The sequence below is a fragment of the Mchenga conophoros genome, linkage group LG16 (assembly GCF_057382185.1).
Source record: "Mchenga conophoros isolate Kocher_MC1m ecotype Shallow Benthic linkage group LG16, M_conophoros_male_GT1.1, whole genome shotgun sequence".
NCBI classification, from domain to species: domain Eukaryota; kingdom Metazoa; phylum Chordata; class Actinopteri; order Cichliformes; family Cichlidae; genus Mchenga; species Mchenga conophoros.
The window spans coordinates 37876200-37901234 of NC_140541.1; the positions used below are offsets into that span (position 1 = coordinate 37876200).

The 25035-nt window shown below is 43.4% G+C and overlaps 2 protein-coding genes across 7 annotated transcripts in view; one reads left to right on the forward strand and one right to left on the reverse strand.

Moving 5' to 3' along the window:
• myo1b (myosin IB) overlaps positions 1-6717 on the reverse strand; it is a 53769-nt gene extending 47052 nt beyond the window's left edge. For 3 of the 6 annotated variants that reach the window (XM_085250190.1, XM_085250191.1, XM_085250189.1), the window contains exon 1: positions 6426-6717. The gene's annotated coding sequence lies outside the window, so the exon portion shown is untranslated. The remainder of the gene's footprint in view (positions 1-6425) is intronic. The other 3 variants (XM_085250192.1, XM_085250193.1, XM_085250194.1) reach the window with 2 other exon arrangements.
• Positions 6718-7508: 791 nt separating this feature from the next.
• On the forward strand, positions 7509-15996 carry LOC146557293 (eIF5-mimic protein 2-A-like). The gene is made up of 12 exons (XM_085250195.1): positions 7509-7661; positions 8316-8388; positions 11159-11335; positions 11536-11630; positions 11708-11773; positions 11920-12055; positions 13503-13612; positions 13850-14020; positions 14316-14462; positions 14738-14876; positions 15141-15263; positions 15398-15996. Exons 2-12 carry the CDS (start codon positions 8325-8327, stop codon positions 15427-15429), a joined length of 1260 nt encoding a protein of 419 aa, XP_085106321.1. The 5' UTR covers positions 7509-7661; positions 8316-8324; the 3' UTR covers positions 15430-15996.
• Positions 15997-25035: the final 9039 nt, after the last annotated feature.

Genomic DNA, 25035 nt, shown 5'->3' on the forward strand with positions numbered 1-25035 from the left:
CTTTGCTGCACCAAAAACCTAATGTCTGCTGTTGTGACAGACTGCCCACACAAGACCAATAGATGAGGCCATGCAGTCGTCTATTGTTCGCCGGTAGGACAGACGTCTCTTTCTGAATAGTCAGAACGGATCGTGCTCTGAAGCAAATGAAAATATGACAGGGGCATAATGCACTGTGATGTTTTAGACAGCATTGGGAATGAATGAACCGTCGTGGGTGGCAATCAGAAGCAGCCCGAAAACGAGGCGACGTCTGACACTCAAAACACAGAAACAATATCGTCGTGCCTCACGGACACAGACGCATCTTCAACCGTGGATCCGATACGTGACTGGAAACTGTTGGAGGTGCGGAAAAGGAAGGGGCGGATATTTCACCAAAAAAGGAAAAAAAGATTTTTCAGCTGTCAAACCGACTTTTAGCTGCAGCGTAAGAACAGCACGACTTTCTGGAAAAAACTGGAGACTTCTATTTCACTTTTTCCCTGGCTTGTGTTCCCCCGCAGGGCACACTATTATTGGCCCATAAAGAAGCTGCCCAGTTCTTAGCAGCAGGCAGGAGTCTGTTTCCAGCAGCACTCGCTCTCACACTCAGCACGGAGACAACTTTTAAAGACTGAAAAGAAAAAAACCGATGATGGATGAAAAATTATTTAGGAAACCAAGACATTTGAAATGCCTCTAATGATGTCATCAACCCCATCTCGGTTTAGCAGGCTCCAGTAAGGGGAGAAATATGTTATTACTTAAGTATATATATTTCATAAGTAGGTTACTTCCTCTTGGCCTGATGGCCTCGTGCCAAAGCAGCCCCAGTGATGGCTCGAGTCGACCAGCTGCTCGAGTGGTTTGTAGCGCACTTTAAAAATATAATTACTTACATTTGAAACAGTTGCAAAATTCTTTGGAGGCATGAAAAACAGCAGTCAGTTGTTCTGTGATCTCAGCCCATATGCTGCTTATGTGTAGGACTTTATAATGCAGCCGCTCTGCTGCAAATCAATAAATATCATTTTGGATCATTTCCACATTTCAGAGAGGAGCAGACTTCCTAAAGCCTGCACGTGTAAATAAACCAAAGTTTACAAAACACCTAATAGCTCCTCTGTAATTACTGAGCATCCAGAGCATCGGGGATTTTGTACTAGCCTGCAACAATCAATATTAGTCAAACCAATTACACCAAACCAGTTAAATACTCATCTACTGCAAACTGATTGCCCGGTCGGTCATGGCAGCGAGTGCAAAGCCACGCCACACTGAAAGTCTGCTACTAAACACGAGTGTTTAAAGCAGGGAGCTTATTCGTTCTGAGCAAAAGCAGATTCTGACGCCTCGTGTTGACCTGGGAGATAAAGCTGCCCGAGTGCCAAAAATGTGGCATCTGTCTGCATCTTGGACATCCTCGGCTGATAACCCACTACCCCACATTTAGAAGTAGTTTCCAGGCAGCCTGTGACAAAAATCCCATTAATGGGAATTGCTGCCTGCTGCTAAATGTTGTACTACATCCAAGAGAGGGAGAATGAGAGAAAACCTGACGGCTTTGATTAAACTCCTGGGATTATCCTTACTGCTGTGTGGGAGAGAAATGGGGGATAAAACTTATATCAGCTATACTGATAAACACGAAAAACACTGACTTTTGTGGTTTGTCACAGATAAAGGGCAAAAAAGAAAAGAAGTTTTTTTAAATTGTGGTTGATATAAACACACTGATTTAATCAGCCTAAACCTGAATGACCTCGTATTAACCTCTGCCAATTTCCTCGGAGTAACCAGATTAGTAGTGCCCGGCTTTGTCACTCTCTCTCTCTCTCTGGTGCTTTTTGAATTTTGCATGTTTAAGCATCAAATGCCCCGGTATGGTTTAGCTGTCATTCATCTCAAATCTAGATCAGCGATGCAAGGCTGTATCTCACAGTCACCTTTACTGAGTGTGCTCACACTGGCACAGCGCCTGTGTGCAGCACGTGGCTGTGATTACACATTTCAATTTGGCGTATTACACCAAAAACATCAAAACTTAAAGTCTCCCACGGTTGGAGCTCAGCGAGGACGTTACTGCAGATGTAACACGAGGACTTTGAGTGATTTGCTAATTGAAGCCTAATAACCACTTTTTACTAAAACTTCTCGGGGCGGCGATGTTTCATGACTCATCATCAGCTGTCGGTGACGTGCTGCAGACTCAAAGCCATCCAGCGGCACTGCCTTAACCCCTGCTTGTTAACGCAGCATGAAGCTTGATGTGCGGAGCAGATAGAGCACACCCACGACTCCGGGCCGCCTCTGACACAACTCTCAGAATTAATTTCTAAATCAGAATTTCATCTACGAGTCCATCAGATTAAAGTGCTGCATTAAGAAGGAGCAAAGTGTCTGTACAGAAAAATAAAACACGTGAGAGATTTTATCATCTGAGATCTGATAGTAATGGATGCATGTCGCAGCAATAATATGAGATGTGCTCTACTTTGTGCCTCTGACATTGACCTAGATTTCTCAGTCAGATCACGCTATGGGGGAAACACGAATACAAAAATCACCATTAGAAGTACATTTAATATTTACAGGTCCTGATGTTCTTTCTGCCCTTCAGAGAGAAAAACGAGTCCAAACAAAGGTCAACAGCCGTGCAGGCACTCACAGGCATGCACAACACAAATAGTGACAACGCTGGAGACACAGCGGAGCCAGTGAACTCGCTGCTGAGAAACCTGTAACGGTTTTGAAAATGTCAGTATTTCCAGGACAGTCGACCAATTAGGCTCTGCATTGTGGCCTCTGATATAATCGCAGACACGGGTCTCGTGACGCTGCCTTTGGAGCAGTTGTTTGGGAATATAGTGGCATTGAACAGATGATAATAAACATCCATTATGCAGCATAATACTCTGTAAAATTTCCCGCAGATCAGTCCAGCTTTGTCACAGAAAAGTCACAACATGGCACGCTGCTGCCGCTGATGCAGATTAAAGCCCTCCCTAATGGAGCAGCAGCGTGGCATGGGGCCGTGCCAGAGAGCAGGGCAGGACAACGCAGCGAGGGTTACAGGAGCTCAACACAAGCAGCTGCCTGGAAACTGAACTGGAATTCCTGGGTCCCCAACACTCCAGGTGCAGATCTGTGTGAGGAAAGCTCGGCACGCCGACGGCCCAGAGCCGCTGTGACAGCACAGACGCTGAAACTGAACCTTACACTAGATGATAAACAGGAGATCTCACACAAATGTGACCCCATTAGCTCCGAACGCACAATCCAGGTCCAACATGAACCTGCAGCACACACACAAATGCTGTTCTTTATTTACAATACAGCCCAAAGTGCAGGCAGACATGAGGACGTTCAGTCAGGCAAGAAGCAGGCAGTATCTGGAAATCAAGATGACAAAGTATTACACAATGTTTACTCCACAAACCCTGAGAACTGGAGGAGTCAGCTTCTTCTTATGAGCAATGGGGCTTTACATGTTCATGACACAAGCAGCCAAAGTTCTGGTAATACCACGAGAGACTTCCTGAAATTGGGTTTTTGCGTTCATTTGCTGTGATCTCAGCCCCACTGAAATTTTCTTTCTGTTGTACTTAAAGTTATTTAAATAAGTCTGTGCAGCTTGCACAGCTTCCAAACTTCCCAACGAACCATCTGTAAGCTTGGAAGCTCAGCTCGTTTATTAATGAGACAATACGCTCACACAGCTTAAACAGAAGTATCTGCAACATTCTCCGAGAGGTCGGAGTGTCTGGAAATCATTATTCATTTTTATTCCAACAGAGAAGCTAAGATAAAAGTAAACGGTGCAGATAATAAGCTCCGATAGAGGACTTTATTCAGTAGTTTCTGCTCCTTCAAAAAGGTCAGCGCTGCAAGAGCTCGGTGTGACTCACACACAGTGCACTGACCAGGTGAAGCGGACCAGCCTTTACAGACCATTTCAAATTTCATCACAAGAAAAATGGCAGTTACAACCGAACTAAACAACACAGAGCACTGGCATCCTATTATCTTACTTCCTTTCATTGATTGTACTTATTGTATTTTTGTATTTCCTTCTGATATCTGTACCTGAGCTGAGGTGACGCAAAAATTTCCCCGTTGTGGGATCAATAAAGTCTTATCTTATCTCTTATCTAACTTTATCCACTCTAATGTTTACTGTGTTTAGTTGTGCTTAGTGCCAACATGACTGTGCAAGGACAATAAAAAGTTATCTTATGATGGAGCAGATTTAAGATTTTCTACTTTTTGCATTTATTGTGATCAACTACTGTTACTTTGTCATCAGGGTTAAACCGCAGCGCGAGCACTCAATCAGTATTGAAATAAGCGCTTCTGGGCATTAAATAAAAGCGCACAGGAGAACGGCAGCACTTTCATATACCGTCCTGCAGGCTGCTCTGAGTTAGCTGCTTTAGTGTTGTCTGCCTCCCTTTATAATAAGAGAATGGGGAAAGCAGCTGCAGCGGACTTGATGAAGCGGTGAGAAATAAAAACGTATGGCATTATTACTCTGGCTCCTCTGGGAAACTGAGGAAGTGAAGTTTGAGCTGCGAAGTCAAATGGGTGGAAAGTTCTCAGAGTTGCACGGCACTGAGAATAGTTCTTTGTTAGGACAGTAAACTCAAGATGAAGTGTGAAAGAAAAAACCTCCCCACCTAAAGCAAAACTGGGAGAAAAATCACAATAATGGGCTTCCAATGTGTCACCATGCTGATGAGGCCGTGACGTGGATGTGGAACTTTTAATGCTTCAAGCGTTCAGATCCCCACCCTGCACGAGAGGCTGCTGAAGGCAGCGGAGCATGCAGGCCTCCCTCTATCACAGCTGATGCATGGTTAACACAAGCACACGCCACACTACACCGGGTTACACAGGCAGGGAAGTGTAAACACCATTCATTACCATGGCGCTGGCTGGGGGACTTTGAACTGCCATCCATTCTGCATTAGGCCACAGCATCCCGCCCCACAGTGTTCATGAAGAGGCTTTTGGCACATGTTACAAAACTGTGGCAACTTGATGCAAGCTGCCCAACAAGCTCACGCTGAGCAGAGCTACTCCAATGGCCGACACGCAGCCCTCTTCCAGCTGAGCTAAACGGTTGTTACTTTTCTTTCCAGGAGTCTTTCTTGCAGCTCTGAAGGCTTACCACACACTACCTCTCACACTCAGCTTACATCACTGTTTGTTTGATCAGTGCGGGTAATAAAGTTCCCATCTGGTTTCCCAACTGAGAATCTGGCCAAAAGAGGTGGGACATATTTGTGGCAACCCACAAAGGGAAAGATACCAACTTTTTTTTCCCTCCTTCTTCTTTTAAAAGGTCTTATCTGATCCTCTTGGGACACCAAGTTCACCAGTGGAATTAGGAGTTGGGAAAAAAAAGAAAAGACGGGAATTAAAAACAACTTTGCATCAAAGGCAGTGAAGCAACAGTTGCTCATTGTTTGGACTTGACTGTTCCATTAACACTCATTTCCAGCTTCTGCGGCACTGAACACTATATTTACAGATGTGCTAAGGGAAGCAGCACCCCAAGCAGCTTTCCCCCTAAAGCAACTGTTTTTTCCTTCCTATGAGGTATTTCGCTTCTTCTACGAGTTCCAGGCTGGTTCCCAACCCACAGCAGACTCCGGCACAAAACAAACACTTTGTCCAGGAGGAACTTTGGGATGTTCCTCAGAGACGACTTTTATCCATGCTGAGCAGAAATGTTTTCCAGTCAGCAACATTATGATCTCTTGAAACCGGGGGCGCACTGAGGGCTAAGCCCACCTTCACCCACTTTATCCAGGATTTAATCTCGCATTGATCCGTCTCTGTATACCTTTAATCCAGGTATTTCCACAGATCATAGAGTGGGGCAATGCAAGGATATTTTAATGGAAAAAAACTTTAAATGATTCCAGAGTTTCATCGTCCTCTGCATGGGTCATTAAATCTGCCATTTCACACACAGAGCTGAGCGTTTGGTGACAGCAGCACCTGAAAACGCTCGTTTGGCGCTTGCTGTCCTCTGGTTCAGGGTCTGCAGTGGGTTTCTGGCTCCGCTCAGCCACAAAGACGGTTCTTGCCCGCAGATGTAGGCAATTAGCGACAACGGTTTTCAGGAATACTGCTGAATGAGCCGCGGTTTGCAGCAAGAAAGAGACATTAAACGAAATCCCTCCTGCGCTTTCTCCCCAAGTCATAGAAAAGTAAGAAACACACAGAGAGAAAGAGAGAAACAGACACAAAAAATAAAAACGTATATATTTATCCCCCAACCCCCTCCTGTACGGAGAGGGGAGGAATGAATGAGTTGGGAAGCAGGCGATCTAAAGAAATGGAAAGTTACATTTTCGGAAACTCTTCAAAAGTTAACAGCGATAAACCAGAGCCAACGGAGAAGAAAAAAGCTTTACACTTCCAGAACAACTTACCGCTTTAGCTCTGTGGAAGTTGCTCCCTCTTGTCCTAAATCCACTCCACGGACAAGAAAAAAAAGATCCCGGGATGATTCTCCAAGTCAGGAGAGGCTCCTGAAGCCCTTCCTGCTGTCTTTGGGTTAACTAGTGTCTGCCTGTGTTGGATGAGGCTGGAAGAGGCTCTCATCCGAATCTCAGCACTTTGAATGGAGCTCTGATGGACTTGAGAGCGCAGAAACTGCCGGGCGTAGGGAGTGGCTGGAGAGGCGGCTCTGGGCTAGTCAGCTCGTCCAGTGAGTCCCCTAATCACCTCCAGCGCTGGGGAGGTGGTGCCTTCAGGTGTCGTCGGAAACAATGCCACTTCATCTTTTGTCCCCACACATAATAGTTTAACGAAACATCCAAGTCAGAAAGCAAACAGCGAGCTGCTTCCTCCTCATATTTACTAACTAAACATTCAGGCAACGTGAGCTATTTTAACTGCTCCATGGCTCCTGTGCGGAGGAAAGAGGCGGTTTGCTGCAGAGACATTGAGCCTTGGAAGAATTTTTAAAAAGTAAACTGGACTTTGATTGTTTAAAAGTGAACTTTCATTATGCGGTATTATGATCTGTTAAATTATTCTCACATAAGTAACTGTAAAAAGGCGAACTGGTTAGGTTATAGTTGGCCAAACTTGTTTGAAGAAGTTCCCACACGACTTTAGGGAATAAAACCAAGATTTACGAGGTGAGTGTGAAGCAACATTAAAGTTTTCCTTCATCGTTATATATAGACAGACACTCCATCCACCCGACAGCACAATACCCCCCTCCTGTGTCTTAATACTACATAGCAACGACGATTTGACGAGCTTTTAATGAAACTCTGGGCCAAGTTTAATAGTTAAAGTCGCTCTCTGTGCACAGGAAACTCATATTTGTGATTTTGTTGGGGGGTGTTTGTCTCTTCTTGTACTGATTTACAGATTCGGACTTTACGGTATTTGGGGTTTAAACCAGATTTTCTTTTAAATATCACTCACTCCTGCGTTGCATCCAGAGAAGACCTGCAGTATCACTGCATGTTATTTATTTGGTTTTAACCGCTTAAATTTCGCTCTTCAGTCAAGTGTGGCGACCCAAATAGACTGCGTTAGTGCGCACGCGCGGTTACGTCTACAGCTTCCTCTTCCCTAGAACTGGTTGTACTGGAGTCCAGTTATACTAGTTTCTTTGTCACGGACTGTTTTTGTTCTTAAAGAGGATTTCGGTGAGTTTCTGACTAATTTTTTCTCTTTGTGGAGCCGAGCGCTGCTCGCACTAGTTCAGTTTACTGCGACACTGCGGATGGAAATTCCAGGAAAATGGATTATAGTTAGCAGCAAGCTAGCACTGCCCCAGTGTTATTGTGTTATCTGAAGTCAGATATCCAGAGTTGGCTCGCTCGGCTTTGATAAATATAGACTGTCACAGCTGGCCTTTTTTGGTGTGATATTTATAATATGTACAGAGTAAAGTGCTGTTTTTATAGATTCGTATCATGACAATGAACGAAGGTAGACAAATGTCCTCGTATGGTGCTGTGCATGCACTGCTGCTCGTACATTTAGCACGCGTGGTGACGTGGACGATGCTAATAACTGTGGTTACCGCTAACATTTATGGTAAATAGCATTGTTGTTTATACCTGTATGAGTATATGTGTGTGTATACATCCCCAGGGGTGAAGGCTCATACCAGCTTCTGCCCTTCCCTCCCAAACAAATAATGGGGGTGGCTAACATCTGGCTTGTTTCACGTTGCGCTCCCACATGCACACAACATTTGTATGATTCATGCAGATTTGATTATGCATGGGTGGAACTGTGCGGACGGATCCCATTGTTGTTTCCTCACCCTGAGCTCATTTATGTTTTTCTTGCAGAGTGTTTTTATGAGTAATCAAAGGCAGCAGAAGCCTACGCTAACAGGCCAGCGTTTCAAAACTCGGAAAAGAGGTGAGAAACCGCCGAGCATCACTTTGTATTGGTCACATTAAACACAGGTGGTTTCATCAGGATATACAGATCACGCCCGCCTGTCCTCCCTGTAGCTTTTCATGCTACCAGCAATGGAAAAGCACAGATTGTGAAATCCTGGATTGACTCCAACCTTGATGCCATAATTAAAACAAAAAAATCTTGCAGATAACCAATGCCAATTTTCAGTTCTGATTCAATTCTATTCTATTTTATTTATATAGCACCAAATTTCAACCACTTAGTCTTTGACTTACAACTATTGTCAAAGACCCTACAATAATGCAGGCCGGCAGTACCAAAATTTGCCTGTTTTTAATCTTTTACATTCTCTGCCAACGTTTTGTAACTGGGAACAAATACTTAATATGAAAAAAATATATGTAGTATTTAAAAGACTTTTGGCTCTTCATCATGCCAAAAATCTGAACTATCTGAGTCCCCCTTTTTTCTTTTTTTTAAACGAAATCTAAGTTCAGCTTCACTAGCCACACCCACACATCATTTCAATCCATGAAATGAGTTCTGCTGAACCAAGAAATCATTTCATGGATTGCATTTATATAGTTTTAAATAACTTTTCATTTCGAGACCCTCAAAGCGCTTTACAATGCCACTATTCATTCACTCTCACATTCACACACTGGTGGAGGCAGCTACAGTTGTAGCCACAGCTGCCCTGGGCAATCAGTCCCTCTGGCCGTCACCAGTAGGCGGTAGGTGAAGTGTCTTGCCCAAGGACCGAGACTGTCCGAGCCGGGGCTCGAACCGGCAACCTTCCGATTACAAGACAAACTCCCAACTCTTGAGCCACGATCGCCCACCACTCATTTAAATAGAAGCTGTCTGGTAAGTGAAGCAGGTTTAAATAAAAGAACAGCACATCATGCCATGAGCTAAAGAAACAGCTGAAAAACAAAACATCTATCAGGCTGGAAAAGGTTACAGAGACGTTTGTAAGGCTCTGGGACTCAAGTGAATCACAGTGAGAGCCGTCAGCGACGTGAAGAAAACCTGGAACCGTGGTGAACCTTCACAGGAGCAACCGGCCTACCAAAACGGCTCCAAGAGCACATGAGCGATTTATCCAGGAGGTCACAGACAAACCCAGAGCAACATCTAAAGAACTGCAGGCCTCACTTGGCTCAGTTACATCTGATGTAAAACTGAAGCTGTTTTTATGGCTGAGCAGACGGTGCGTTCGCTGTCTGCTCTGATCTGAGGACTGCCCAGATGCCTGCAGAGAGCTCTCTTGTGAGACTGAGGTAGTTTACAAAGTACGTGGTAAAACCAGTCTGTGTGCTGTTGTTGATCCATCAGGCAGCTGCAGATAAGAGCGAAGTTCTAACAAACAAAGAGTTGAAGTGAAACAGCGTTAAAAACAATGAAAAGGTCACTGCAGCCACCATCTCTGCTTTTCATGCTTTATTTTTTGGCCTTTGAAGTTTTTTCATGGCCCTCCCGTTTTGGGTGAACTCTGGTTTTGCTCCTTGCTCTGTTCCATCACACTTACGTCACTTAGTTGCTTACGTCATCCAGTCCTCCAGGATCTTGGGTGACCGCACAGACGCACATCTGGGGTGGGTGAAAACCCCTCTCCCCCTCTGTCCTCTCAGAATCATGTACGCGGGTGGAGACATAAAACCGGCCTAACACAGCATTTCATGAAAACAACGTCATGCCAACAGTCAGGCATGGTGGTGGGAGTGTGATGGCATGGGGCTGCTTTGCTACTTCAGGACCTGCTCAACTGATGGAACCACGACTTCTGCTCTCTACCAGAAAGTCCTGAACGATTACATTCAGCCACTACTTCATGCCCTCAAGCACATTTGTGTTATACACCAGGACAATGATTGAAAACGCACCAACAAGTCCAAATGACTCGAAAAAAGTTTTTTTTACAGCCTCCAGCTAGAGAGAGAAATATTTTTTTTAAATGTCTGTCTGTTATTTATTGACTCCAAATTTCTGGTGGATTAAAGTTAACTTACTTTTTAAAGTAAGTTATCTCCATAGTGGGAGTTAAATTATGGAACAGTCTAACACATAGGTGTCAAACTCTGGCCCACGAAGCCATACCAAATTATTATTAGAGCTGGCCTACTGGTATTATACAGCTAATATATATATTGTTTAGTATTAAGCTTTGCTTGTTCCTTATTCAGTTTTTCAGCAAAACTTGTTTGAGTCCATAAGAAAAGATTCATTCTTAAATCTGGAGGGATTTTTTTTTTTTTTTTTCAATAAATATTAACGTCAGCCCGCGACCTTGTTCCAGTTTTGAATTTTGGCCCACTGTGTATTTGAGTTGGACACCCCTGGTCTAACATAAGAAATAAAAGAAAGCAACAACATATACCAGTTTAAAATAAAATATAAAAAACAAATTTAAGAATGAAGAAAATGGGGTCAACCCAGGACGGTAATTGGGATGTTTTGGTTTATTTGTTTCAGTATTTGTGAATCTGCTAATTTACATATTCTGTCTTTTATTATATGAAAGTAACTATATTGTGATGATTTTTGTTTTGTTTTGCTTTTGTTTCATTGTTTGTTTGTTTAAGACTAAAAGAAAACTAAATGAATGAGATGTAAAATTTGTGGGGGTAGAGCCAAACAAGTGTATACTTCTGCCTACTCCCTTTCAAACAAAATAATGGAATGATATCACGAAATGATGCTGAATGTATACATTTGAAATAAAAAATGAACTGAACTAATTTGTCTTTTTGTTCTTTTTGCACAGATGAAAAGGAGAGGTTTGACCCTTCCCAGTTTCAGGAGAGCATTGTGCAGGGTCTGAACCAAACTGGCACTGATTTGGAAGCTGTCGCAAAGTTCCTTGATGCCTCTGGTGCAAAGCTTGACTACCGACGCTATGCCGAGACTTTGTTCGACATCCTGGTGGCTGGTGGAATGCTGGGTGAGTTGCAGGCATTTCTTTTAAACTTTGCATTATACCATGGTAATAAAATGTGTCCCCCAGTCGAGCGCTCTCTGGGTCTTCAGGTTAATACTGGCGTGCACAAGTGTCCCCCCTGTTTTTGAATTGATGTCGATACAGTGATCAGCAGAGGTGAAACATGTGATGCGCCTAAGACATGAATATGTGTTTAATTTCAGCCCCCGGGGGTACGCTGTCAGATGACATGACCTGTACAGAGTTCTGTCTCTTCAAAGCACAAGAGGACATGGAGACCATGCAGGCATATGCACAGGTGAATACCACTGTGTTCAGTTCACGTTTTAATATCCATTTGTTTTTATGGATAATAAAGCAATTTTTCCCCTTTAGGTCTTTAACAAGCTCATTAGGCGCTACAAATACTTGGAGAAGGGATTTGAAGAGGAGATCAAAAAGGTTTGTTTCTCTGCATAGCCGGGTCACGTAGGTAGCCTGACCTGCCTGACCGGGTCATGGTCTTGAGCAGTTTGTTTCAGTTTAAAATATAAAGAGTACAGCTTTGCCTCTGCTGTGGTTCAGCCTGTATGTTTACTGTTTTACAGCTGCTGCTGTTTCTCAAGGGTTTCACAGAGTCTGAGCGCAACAAGCTGGCCATGCTAACAGGGATTCTGCTGGCCAACGGGAACATCTCTGCATCCATTCTCAGCAGCCTCTTCAATGAGAATTTGGTCAAAGAAGGTACTCTGCTTTAATACTCGGTCTGTGTGCAGAATTATGTTCACGGTTTCTCTTCCCGAGCCACCATTTATCAGACATTTTAAGGACCTGTACACACACAGCGCACTGTTTGCTTTATCTGGACAGCCTGAATGCTTTGCAGGTATTAATGTAGAAGTAGCAGAGGGACGGGCAGTCATGCAAACGAGTGTTGACAGTATGTAGGCTTTCATTTTAGTCAGAGACTATGGAAAAGCCTTTGATTCCTGCAGACGTGTCTGTTTTCAGCTGCTGGGATTAATCAGGGGAAAAAATGCTGCAGAAATCTCACGTTTTGCTCATTCAGCAGGGCCGAAACTCAATGAGTGGAACTAAATTATTAAACTTTCAATATTAAACATTGTCACTGCAATGTTATCCTCCCATTTGAGTTGTGGAAGTTGTTCTTTCTCTCGTCATTTACTTGTCATCAGTCACATTTGAATCCATTTTCTCCCTTTTTTTCCCTGAAAGAAAGTCAGCGATGGGAAGTCGTATCCTTTATGATTCCAAAGACGAGTCTTTAAAATAACTGAACGCACAAAGAAAACATTTGGGGAATCTCCATTAAAGCAGCTGGTGTCAAACGTCTGCTTCAGGACTGTCTGCTCCACTCTTTGTTTACAAATATAGTTAAATTATAAAATATATTCTAAAAAAGCTGTCCACCCCTGAGTAACCAAAGTCAATGTAATTGGTCACACAGTGGACTTGCTCTGCTACACACAGAGATGCCTAACGTCTGTCCCTCTGACACAGAGTTTGCATATTTGTGCATGCTGATAGCAGCTGCATGGCCAGGCTACAGAGAACCTGAGGTCTTACAGTACTGCACGAGTCTGTGAAAGTCTAGAAAGATGCGCCTGCGTTATGTTACTACATTTTACACGTGCATGAAGGGAATGCTTAATATTTTCCATTCGCAGCCCCCCTAATGAAAAGGCAATTTTAAAAAAAGCTTCAGAGTAATGGAGTAATGCTAATTTCTGTGCAAATAAGTGCTCTTGTTACATGCTAGTATTATTAATGTGTAATGCAGTAAAAGGTGCAGATGGTGCTGTGAAGTTTTGCTTTGAGTGGGCGTTGTCAGCCGGTTGTCTGTGTTGTACCAGAAGAAGAGATTAACCACAAACACAACAGCTAATAGATGTGATGAGTTAATCCATCAGCATCCACTGCTGCGCTCTTTGAAAGGACCCGACGGATGCTGATGGTTTTACCTTTTTGATCATCATACACTTTTATTTAGCTTGTAGATGCAGATGTTTATTTGATTTACCCGTTGGTCCACACTTGAATGTTTTCTTGTTTGTGGCATTTTTCCAGTTAAGAGCCTCGGTGTTGTGTTTACCGGCGGATTACTTTGACTTTCTTTATCCTGGCAGGTCTGTCAGTAACAGCTGACTCACATTTTTGTGCATTTGTTCAGGTGTTTCGCCTTGCTTTGCTGTAAAACTCTTCAAATCCTGGCTTTCTGAAAAGGACATCAACTCGGTTGCTGCCAGTCTTCGAAAGGTTGGCATGGACAACAGGCTTATGGTGAGAACGACATCTTCGCTACAACATCTCTACGAGGCTTAGGCGAAGCGGCGTTTCCCCATGCCGCTCAGCGGCCTGTCTGCGTATTCTAAATATGACTGCTTAATTACGGCTCTGCATAAATTGAATAGTTTCAAACTATTGTGGCAGTCACAGCAGCTACTGCACCAAAGGCCTCCTAATTGCTGATGAAGGCTTGTTCGGTCTGCTTCAATGTTTGATTATGTAAATTTGCAGGAACTTTTCCCGGCCAACAAGCGGAGTTGCGAGCACTTCTCAAAGTACTTCACAGACGCCGGGCTCAAGGAGATTTCCGACTTTGCCAGGAACCAGCAGTCCATAGGTGCTCGCAAAGAGCTGCAGAAAGAGCTTGAGGATCTGATGTCATGTGGAGAGCCCCTCAAAGACGTAAGTGTTCGTGGTTTTCCATCTTCTTTTACACAGACTCGCTCCTCGCAGCACACCGCTGTGTAGTAGCACTTAAGATTGCTTTCTGCTTGACCTGTCACCCTTTTGTCTTGAGGAATGGTGAGGAAACGGATGCAGTGGATCAATGGCAAATTCCTGAAATCCACTCAGCCTGAACATATTATCTGCTCCTGCCAACCTCTGTACCCTGCCAGGGTGCTTGTAGGTAATGTCTGCCGTGGTTGGTCTGCGTTGATAGTAACGTTTGTTCCGTCTCTCGGCTTGGATCTTATAGATCATTGCTTACGTCCGAGAGGAAATCAAGAAGAACAACATCTCTGAGCAGACGATGATCGGACTAATTTGGTCCAGCGTGATGAGCTCGGTGGAGTGGAACAAGAAGGAGGAGCTCGTGACGGAACAAGCCATCAAACACTTAAAGGTGACACCTGCGTCGCTCTGCTCTTCCTGTTCTTCTTCTCTCCCACGGCAGTTATGACACGATCCGAGAGATCTAAAGAAACGTACGGGTGTCGCTCTTAAATCGTGCCTCGGAGATGTTAGAAAATCCGCGCTGCTGTAGGCTTTGAACTCTGCAGAGAAGATAATTGATTTAGTAAGGCAAAGTGGAAGTAATGGGAGAAATCAGAAGCATCTCCCCCTCCCACTCTGTGTGTGAAACTCTTACTCCAGCTTTTCCCTGGTTTCCATCCTCAGCAATACAGCCCGCTGTTGAAGGCTTTCACCTCCCAGGGCCTCTCAGAGCTCACGCTGCTGCTGAAGATCCAGGAGTACTGCTATGACAACATCCACTTCATGAAGGCCTTTCAGAAGATCGTTGTACTGCTCTACAAAGGTGAGTTAATTATGCCCATAAGGCTCCTGTTCCCACCAGTAAAGACGTTTACTTTGCGGCAGGAAGCGACGCAGGCTTGTGCGACTGATGCCAGATGGCCAGAGATTATAGCCAAAACTTTGCCTTGATTGATGTCATCAACCTGCCTGGTGACATTTGTTTTCCCGGCACCTGCGGACGCATCTGTGCTGTTGGCGTCGAGTTGAAATGATTTCTTTTTCTGTTTTATGTTCTCGTTTTTATCTTTGTGTGTTTTTCTCCCAGCCGATGTCTTGAGCGAGGAGGCGATTCTGAAGTGGTACAATGAAGCCCACCAAGCTAAAGGAAAAAGCGTTTTCCTTGAGCAGATGAAAAAGTTTGTTGAATGGCTCAAGAACGCAGAGGAAGGTAAGCACCTCGTTTCTGTCTGCCACTGATGGGAGACGCCCCAAAACGCGCCTCGTGTTTATGGTCTCCAAATGTTAGTAACTAAATGCACGTCGAGTTTACGCGTCTGGTGACGGATGTTTCCTTTCCTTCAGAGTCCGAGTCGGAGGAGGAGGATGCAGACTGAAGACCTCTGCCTATAAAACCATCGAAATTTGTATTTTTAATCAGATGCAGTACAAGAATTTATAACAGACGCCTGTTCTCTAGTTCTTTTCTTTCTCTATTCTCTACCTCTTCATATCTAGTTCGACTGCAATGTAAGGGCTTTAATGGGGTTGTTTTTTTTGTTTTTTTTTTATGCTCGTATTCATCTTCAAACTCCTTCAGGAGCCAATCAGAGTGCCACATTTAGCTGATAGACTGAAACCTCTGTCATGTGACAAAGCAGAGCGTTTTGGTTTTTTTAAACATGAGACCCTTTAAAATTCGACCATGTGAAGGCGTGTTTCAGTCTTTGTGTTTGATCGCTCTTATTCGGTCCTCTGAAGTGAAAACTGTTGATTTGCGTCTCAGATATGTGACAACTTTGAATTTGTTGCCAGTTTTTAAGATTCTTTATCCATTATTGTTAATGGAGCCGCGTCATCATAAACAGAACTTTGATTTTTCCATACATCATGTGTAACAACCACGCTAGCTTTGTAGGGTTTTTCCCCTTTATCGCACATTTTCAAATAAATGGTTTTCATTACTGCCGTATCCGTTCATGTGGAGTTGAAGGTGAATTAAAGGAGCAATTAGAAGATGTGTACGTACACAGATAAACATGGAAAAGTAGAAACTGAGCTCTTGTTTGAGATCGCACTAAAGTTTTCACTGATCTCGGCTGGCCTTATCTAATCATGCAATCAAGAACGGCTGGCTGCCATGCGTGACCCGAGCTGCAAACAAAGATCTCTCTTCACTCCTGTCCCACTTTAAATGGTAATTATGGTTCAGTCAAGCATGTAGGAATGAAAGTGAGATGGTGATTCAAGATGTTATGAAAATGGTCCACATTCATTATAAGAGTCATCTCACAAAGTCTAGAAAGCAGACCGCTTATTGTAATGTTAGCACAAGACGAGGAGAGGTCAGGATGCGTTTGTGTCCAGCTCTTTGTGTTCGATCGTTAGTTATTTTAGCTCTATACATGTGGATTTGTTGGAAGCAGAGTGATCGTGTCATCACATCACAAACAAGCACTCTGGCTCTCACAGCTGAGTTACAAAAAAGCTGCATAGGATGAACTAGTAATGTTCGCTGTTTTATTCAAATGCGTGTAGTACAGAGAATTACAGTACATACTGTAAGTACAGCAGAGCAGCCTGTGTACAATCGACCAATAATCAGTTTCCCTCTGTGCCAACAGATGGCAGTAAATCCTTAAGAGACATTATCGCCCCTGTTTAAGCCTCCCAGAGTTTTGGAGTGAAGCTCAAATAGAAATGCCATTTTGAAGAAACCAGACTAGAAAGTATTAGACACAGCTCCACTCCAAAGTATTTTCTCTGCCTGCGTGTCCCAGGAGGATTTGTTTGCCTTTTAGTTTTATTTAGTCACTGTAAAGAACATGAGACGGTTTGGGAGAGTGACGTGCTGCGGGGGGGAGACGCGACTGCTTTTCAGATTTGCACATCTGCACGTGTGCAGCACTGAATGGCAATGATGCCTCCCAACTCCACCTCTAACTGTGCAGTACTGTTATCTGCTCGCTACCAGTGCTGCATGTCGTCACTCGCTCATTTTTTATATATATATATATATATATATATATATATATATATATATATCATCTTATTTATTCACGCCTCACACACTGGGCTCCTCCCCGCGTGTCGTTGAGTATGTGCACTGCTGCACACTGAGGGATGCTGCAGCATAATGAGCTGTGCACACCCTGACACATCTGTTTGTTTTGCTTCTCTGCCATTTTCAGCAATTACGTATGCTGCTGGATATACAGTAGGTACTCACGTGCTCTTTTTTCACAGGTGTGTCTCACAGCATGTCAGGGTGCAAAGACTGGTGCTAAACGTACTGGCTGAAACGGGCTTAAATCCTGGCTCTCAGTGACAGCGAGGCTGGGCGTGTTTGCGTTCCCTCCATGACTTTGTACATGAAGCAGTTACACACAGAAAAGATTCTGCTGCCACATAAAAAAATAAGTGAGAGAAAAATAGACCGGCCTCAGTTGGACTTCCTGCTTGAAGTGAACAGAGCAACAATGTGCCAGGGAAGGCCAGGGGAGTTCTGGAGAGCAGTTATTCCAGATTTCACACTGTGGCTTTGGTCGGTAAACATGACTCGGACCGCGGTGCAGAACTCATCTGAATCAACAGAGACGGGGAGACAGAGTAACCGTTATTTTGAATGAGAAGAGACAGACTTGAGATAATTACTCAGTTTTCGTCACAAACTACATCTCGCTCTCCTGAAGAGGCCGCGCTGTGTCACATGACCCTGTGTTTGGTTGCTTTTTGCGTTTTATGGAAGTCACCAGGTGAAATATGGAAACCAGGATCAACATGTTGACTGTTTGTCCTCCCATCAGCTTTCTGCTCTTTTAAAGCACGCGGCCATCCTGCCTGCTCTTATTCATAGACGAGCGAGCGTCTGTGTCGGGAAACCAAGACAGCTGAAGAGTTTTTGGGTTACAGGCGTGCTTTTGTCATCGTGGCGCTGTTGGTCCCGTTACCCGCATGTAACGGTGCTTTGTCTCACTGAGGCACACATAGCTGCCTTTTTAATGTCTGGGCCTGACACTTTTATTCTCAAGGTTATTCATCATGTATAACGATCCCATTGTAGAGGCAGCTAATTACAGAAGACAGCGACGTCGGTTTGAACCTTTCAGGCCACCGTTGCTGTTTAACTGAGAACGCTGCACAGTCAATGGTCGTGTCCAAATTCATGGGCTGCATCCTTTTTCTTTTTTTTTTGTTTGGGCTGCATCCTCCTGAGGCCGCATTTGTAGACCGATTACGTCACAGCGACGCGCCGAAGGCTGTCCAAATTCGTAGACTCCTCCGAATGCAGCCGACAAACGCGTCCTCCTTTTCCCCGAATTTGAAGGATGGGTCGGGTGTGTCCTTCATGGCCCACCATATCCCAGAATGCATAGCGCGGCCGAGCCAGACTCCAGTTTCCAACAATGTGGGCCGCTACTAAGTTTTAAAATTACTCTTATTAATCTTTCTGGGTCACAAAAGAAACTTTTAACATATTTTCAGGCGAGAAAGTAGCTGTGTAAACATCAAATATCTGCTCGGTTTATCAAGATATCGCATATTTGCAAAAGTGCTTCCACGTTTTCGGAGACGTCTGCTACCCACCAGCTCGATAGCTAGCCGGGAGCTCGAGGGTCACTGATGCGGCCGAGAACGGCACAACTCCCGGCACATCATTTTCAGATCACCGCGGACTTTCGCTACTCGAGTTAAACGTAATATATAAGTCACTTAGACAACCTAAAAATGTTATTGTTGGGCTTTTTTCAGTGTTTTGTTTGTCCGTGAGTAAATCGGTTTGGCTGAGATTAAAGTTATTAGATTAGATTAGATAGTTCTTTATGTCACAGAGGATGAACATAACTCATTCACAGCTGATGCGCTGTGGGTAAAGGAAGCGGGGAGGTGTGCCATCATAAACTATAAAGACTTTTTATTAACGCCTGACTGTAGCTCTCGTTTTCCGTTCGCATTTCACTTTTCTGTATTAACAACCAAAGTCATATCAGAGCAATGAAATGTGTCCGTTTCCTGCTGGCAAAAGGGAAAAAGCAGTGATACAGCTACAGCTTAGAATTTCATAGAATCACAGTCAGAGATTTTTTCTTCACTTTGCATATTTGATTCTTCTCATACCAGATAAATCTGGATCCTTTAATCATTAATCTGCCTTTGGATATTTTTTGTGCTCACCTTCTTTCAGTACCTTTTTATGCTTTGCCATTTCCTTTTTTCACAGATTTATTATATTACCATATTATACGGTCATCTCTTCACTCCACGGTATAAAATGCACCTCAGACTCTATGGCAACATTCAATCCTCAGTCATGATCTCTGAGTGGGAGGTCTTTTGTGCACAAACAATGAACACTCAGACAGCTCACAATCAACCAAGAAGCATTTAGTATAAAGGGTACGCAGTAAAAAAAAAAGGCTTAGGTGGTCCTTCTATAAAATCAAAAATGAGACGGCTAAACGCAGCGTGCGATCTGGACGGAGCTACATCGCCGAGAGAAAGGAGTCATAATGGCAACGGTGAAACGTGCCCGTGGTGCACGCAGGGTTGAGTGATGTAGTGTTCACCACAGCCTCAAATGAGAGCATCTTCATTCCCCAAAAGCCCCTCACACAGCTTGTGAGGGAAACATGGAGTGTGCGTAATGGACTGGCTGTGAGAGTCCGGGGATTTAGCAGCTAGACTTAAGTCAACTCTGAGGCTCATCACAAACATCATTACTTTCTCCTGGCTTGTCCTTTTCCCTCTTCGCTGGCCCCGGTCTGATAGCTGTGTACAAACGACTAGAAGCAAAGGGAGGGATGGCCTGGTTTGATAAAGAATGATCGACTCGAGGATTGCCATTTACTGGGTAAGTGCTGGTCTGTGGCTCTGTATCCACAGAATAAAGCTTGTGGCATCTTGTAGAGCTGATGTGGCTCACACAGGCGTTTGCACCAAATAGTCCAACATATAACCATTGTCACGGTTAATCAGGACACTTCTGCAGCTGCAGTAACTGATTTTGGTTGGAGCTTTGCACAAACTTAAGAGGGAAGGGGCCGGTGCTTTGACAGAATTCCCGTGGGAACACCAAAGCTACATCACAACACTTTGGCTCTGACAAACCACACAGATAACTTGCAAATGGAATGAAAGTTTGCGTCTCCAGAATGTTTTTAACGAGTCTCCCTGGAGTGTCGCGTAATGACTGTGACTCGAGAAAGCAGAGAGAGTGCATGTGTTCGGTCTGCATGCAGCTTTTTGCTTTCTTTTGCCCGTTTATGCACCAGTAGCTCAAGGGACTCAGACTGTCTGCAGAAAGGCATAAAAAACTACAAAACTGTGAGGAACGGCAGAGCCGGGAGGAGGAATCCACTTAATGTTAAATCACTCGTAAAAAGTTACATAGAAAATATAAATCGATAAACTCACACAAACATAAAGAATGCTGACATTTTCTAACTGATGAGATACAAAAACAGATTTTAATCAAGAGCATTTTTAAGGGTCTGTGTCTTTTGTCCTTGAAGTGTGAAGTAAGCTTATGTTTCGAGGCACATTTTGCATATTTTCCTTACTTTATACTTTCACTATAGTTTATGTCCTTAAACAATTTGAAACAGAAAAAATGCAAAAGTAACAAAGTCAATGATTTAAGTGACTTGATTAAGTGACTTGTGAAAAGAAAAAGATTGTACAGAGTTATGAAAGGCAAAGCGCTCGAAACAAAGAAATGCTTCAACTAAATGATTAAATCGCACCCTAACATTGGATAACGTACGACAGAGAGAGGTAGCTGATTATCTGTGATGACTAAAGCAACAGAAAATCTTTTTCCAGCTCTAGTTTTCTTAAAATGGCTAAACACGGTGCTAACTGTAACAAATTCTGCCTCCAAATGGTGTCGTCAATGCAGGAAATCAAAGAAGACCAAAGCTGACCTAAACACCGACTGTCCAAAATATTAAACATGATCCTAAAACAGGTATCTGCATATGAATATGTAAATATATCTTTAAGCTTGGGACAGGAATGAACAGTGTTCTGGTTTCAGGCTGCTTCTGCACTGCTGCGATCCTCATTGTTTTAAGTGATTCCAAATAAAATAGCTCAGCTCTCACGTTACAGTTTTTCCTGTGGATGCAGAAGAAAAGCTAAGTTTAGTAAATGATGCTACATTGCTTCTGTCTTGATGCAAGATCAGTCATCAAGGATACATTCGGTTAGCTAACGTATCCTAACATAAACTTGGTGTTTTGATACTTTTAGGGTGCCTGTCCTTTTTCTGTGCTTCCCAGCTAAGACGTCGATTACTACAAACTATAGATCCTATCATTAGCTGGCTAACGTTCCCAGATAGCAGCCAAAAAGTATTCAGTCACCTCTCCAAGTCACTGAATTCAGGTGTGAAAATCAAGCACCTGCTGCAGACTGCTTCTACAAACGAAAGAACGACACGAGGAGTGTCGGCGTGGTACCGTGATAGGATGAAACCTGTGCAAGTCCAGTCCTGAAATTTCCTCACTACTAAATATTGCACATTTAGCTGTTAGAGGTTTTCTACCAACGTGGAAGCGATGGGCAATGACAGCACCCGAGCCGTGACGTGGTGGCCGGTAAAATCACAGAGTCAAAGTTACCATTGACCATTGAGAGCAGGGTCAGGCTCATAGAGCAGAGGCGGTCGCTACAGACCTCCAACCTTCACGTGGCCTTCAGATTAGCTGAAGAACATCTTTATCATCTAAGCCTTTCCTCACCAGGACAATGCAAAGCTTTGGATGCAGTGGCGTACAGCACGCTGCCAGCGGACTCCAGAGAAGTGGACGAGTCTGTGTTTGGCAACAGTTCAGCACTGTGGCTGGATGTGCTGCTTTCTGACATCTTTCAGCCTGCTTCATTTTGTCAGACAGCTTCTATTTAAGTCATTTCTTTATTCAGCTCAGCGTCATTTATTCTAAAAAGTCCAGTTAATCACAGTTAGTGAGCAATTTAACAAGAAGGGGCAATTACTTTTCCACACAGGGTCAGGTAAGCTTGTTTTTCCCCTTAATAAATGAAATCTTCATTTATAGACTTCATTTTAAATTCCCCCGGTTATCTTTGCCAAATATTAAAATTGGACAGAGACAGGAAGCAGGTAAATAGTCAGTACTGACTCATTTTATATTTATTACTCAGGTTAACTTTCTCAAATACTAAAATTTATTTGATCATCTGAAACGTGTAAGAGTGACAAAAAGAACAACTAAGAAACCAGTAAGGCAGGAAGTACTTTTTATTTCTGTTTTTTTAATTAGTCTATTTTTTAACAATATTTTAAAAGCATGTAGTGCTGGCAGTGTTGGTCAAGTTACTTGAAAAAAGTAATCAGTAACTAATTACCAATTACCTCCCCAAAAAAGTAATCCCGTTACTTTACTGATTACTTATTTTCAAAAGTAATTAATTACTTAGTTACTTTTTAAAAACCCGATTTACAACCTGAAGAGGTGATAAAGTGATAGATCTTTCAGCCCAATTCTACTTTTTCTACATAATCCATCATACAAAATGTAATCAAATGGAAAAGTCTCTTTTTAAAACTTGTTTTATTAGTTTTAACCTTTTAACTTTATGCATCAAGCAAACATTAAATTATCTGCAACATTCTCTGACTGGAAGAAATTAGTTTAACATGTAAACCTATTTTCTGCACATTCCAGCACATAAAATAAAATATTTTTTGTGTTTACACTCAGTCTTTCAAATAGATGCAAGTAAAACACAGCAGAAAATAAATAAAGTCACAGACTCAGCGGTCCTGTTGCTCTATTTTCACCTGTAAAGCAGGAGTGGGGTAGGCGGAGGTTTACCCTGGTGCAGGTGTGCCGCGGTCAGTGGAAGAATCTGCGAGTTTCTCTGTGAGTTTCCCATTACGTCGTAGCTACTCGGTGCTTGTTGGAAGTTTAGGGGTTTTTTCGCTGTAAAAAGAAGTTTTCTTCCCACGCACAGCGGACACTAATGTTTTTGTCACTTTTTATGGAATCAAACTCAAAGTAAGGTCAGTGCTTCCACGCTTTAAACGCTGCACGCTCATACTCTCTCTGCACTCCATATATGATCCTCTGTTGATCTGCACACAGCTGTTGTCACGAACGTCGCACTTGCTTACGTCACTGTCATGAGACATTCTTGCAAAAAAAAAAAAAATCACGGTTTCAGTAACGCAGTAACGCAGCGTTCCTACGGGAAAGTAACGGTAATCTAATTACCGTTTTTGCAATAGTAATCCCTTACTTTACTCGTTACCTGAAAAAAGTAATCAGATTACTGACCATCTCTGGGTGCTGGTAGGTGGATTTAGTGTATTTTGAACCGAGCAGAGCTTTTATTACCTCCAGACCATAAACAGCATAAATAGCAGGCGCATCCAAATGAAACACAGTGATGATGAACTGTTTAGCAGTATTTCAGTGTTTTGGAGAAATCACTGAGGATTGGAAGATGGAAGGAAGTGAATCGGTTGTCTGCCTTGCTCTTTCAAGCTGTGGTGACAATCAGAAACAACAGGAAGCTGAGCAGCAGAGAGAAAGGCGATTATAATGAAACTGGAAGAACATCTCGCTTCTATAAAAAAAGATTATTCTGCACAAATTCTCAGCCTCCATTTCTACTCAGTGTCAAAAACAGATTTGGTGCCATAATTTTGTTTGTATTCATTCATAATAATTAAATAAAACATACTCTGATAATACTGATATAGTAATTTCAGTAGTAACCCTGTTTAAATAAAGGCATTGGACCAAAACACATGTCCAAGCCACAGCAGCAAAACTGCTTGGAGGCAGAGTGCTGCACAAAATGGATTTATGAACCAAGTCACAAACATCCTGAACACTAAATATATCTTTTTTATCCCTCTGCTAAAAACAAGGCATTACCACTTTCCTCAGTGTTATGCTGCACGGAACATTTTGTGTGTCGCTGATGAGATAAATGAGGGGATAGACCAGGGGTGGGCAATCCCAGTCCACGAGCGCCAGTGTCCCTGCAGGTTTTAGATCTCACCTTGGGTCAACACACCTGAATCACATGATTAGTTCAGGCCTCTGGAGAACTTCAAGACATGTTGAGAAGGTAATTTATCCATTTAAATCAGCTGTGATGGATCAAGGACACATCTGAAACCTGCAGGGACACCGGCCCTCGTGGACTGGGATTGGGGACCCCTGCCTTAGACAAACGGCAACTTTCCTCTAATGCAGGGGTGGGCAACTCCAGGCCTCGAGGGCCGGTGTCCCTGCAGGTTTTAGATGTGTCCTTGATCCATCACAGCTGATTTAAATGGCTAAATTAGCTCCTGCAGTTCTCCAGAGGCCTGGTAACGAACTAATCATGTGATTCAGGTGTGTTGACCCAAGGTGAGATCTAAAACCTGCAGGACACCGGCCCTCGGGGCCTGGAGTTGCCCACCCCTGCTCTAATGGACACTTGAGGTTGACTTCAGAGGTGAGTAACTTCGTTCTGACATACCTTTGAGTCCTAGCCAGACTTAAAGTCAGTGGTGTGACGGCTGTGTCAACAGGACGAGGAATAGCAAATCACTGTCTGGTTGGCCTTAACTTCCCTTTGCTAATTTAAGTGACTGGAGTGGACATTTGGCTTTGGTACATGTCCAAGACGTTTGGGTTTGGTGAGTAAGGTTCTAGCACATAACCAAGCTTACTGAGCTTATAACTTGTCCACTACCCACAGCTTGAGCCTGAATTCGATGGTTGGAATGCAGACCAAAGGTCCACCAAGTCCTAACATTACTCAGCACCTGTGTCCTGATTCACATAACCTCTAACATACAGGATATAAATATGTGTGGTGAGGTTAGCTCAACTGTATCGTCTTAGCCTCCTGCACAGGTTTGGGCTCCTTTCCCATTAAAGAGGTGGCACTCCATGTCCAAAGCCAGAAATTGGGCACCAAGGTCTCCACCTTCAAGTGCTGTCCAATACATTAAGCACCAGGCCGTTATGTTTCCTTATGCA

Excerpts from the sequence above, each read along its gene's own strand:
- LOC146557293 (XM_085250195.1), top strand. The coding sequence starts at position 8,325 with ATGAGTAATCAAAGGCAGCAGAAGCCTACGCTAACAGGCCAGCGTTTC. Across the intron at positions 8,389-11,158 it reads TTTCAAAACTCGGAAAAGAG|ATGAAAAGGAGAGGTTTGAC; the intron begins GTGAGAAACCGC and ends CTTTTTGCACAG. Across the intron at positions 11,336-11,535 it reads GGTGGCTGGTGGAATGCTGG|CCCCCGGGGGTACGCTGTCA; the intron begins GTGAGTTGCAGG and ends GTTTAATTTCAG.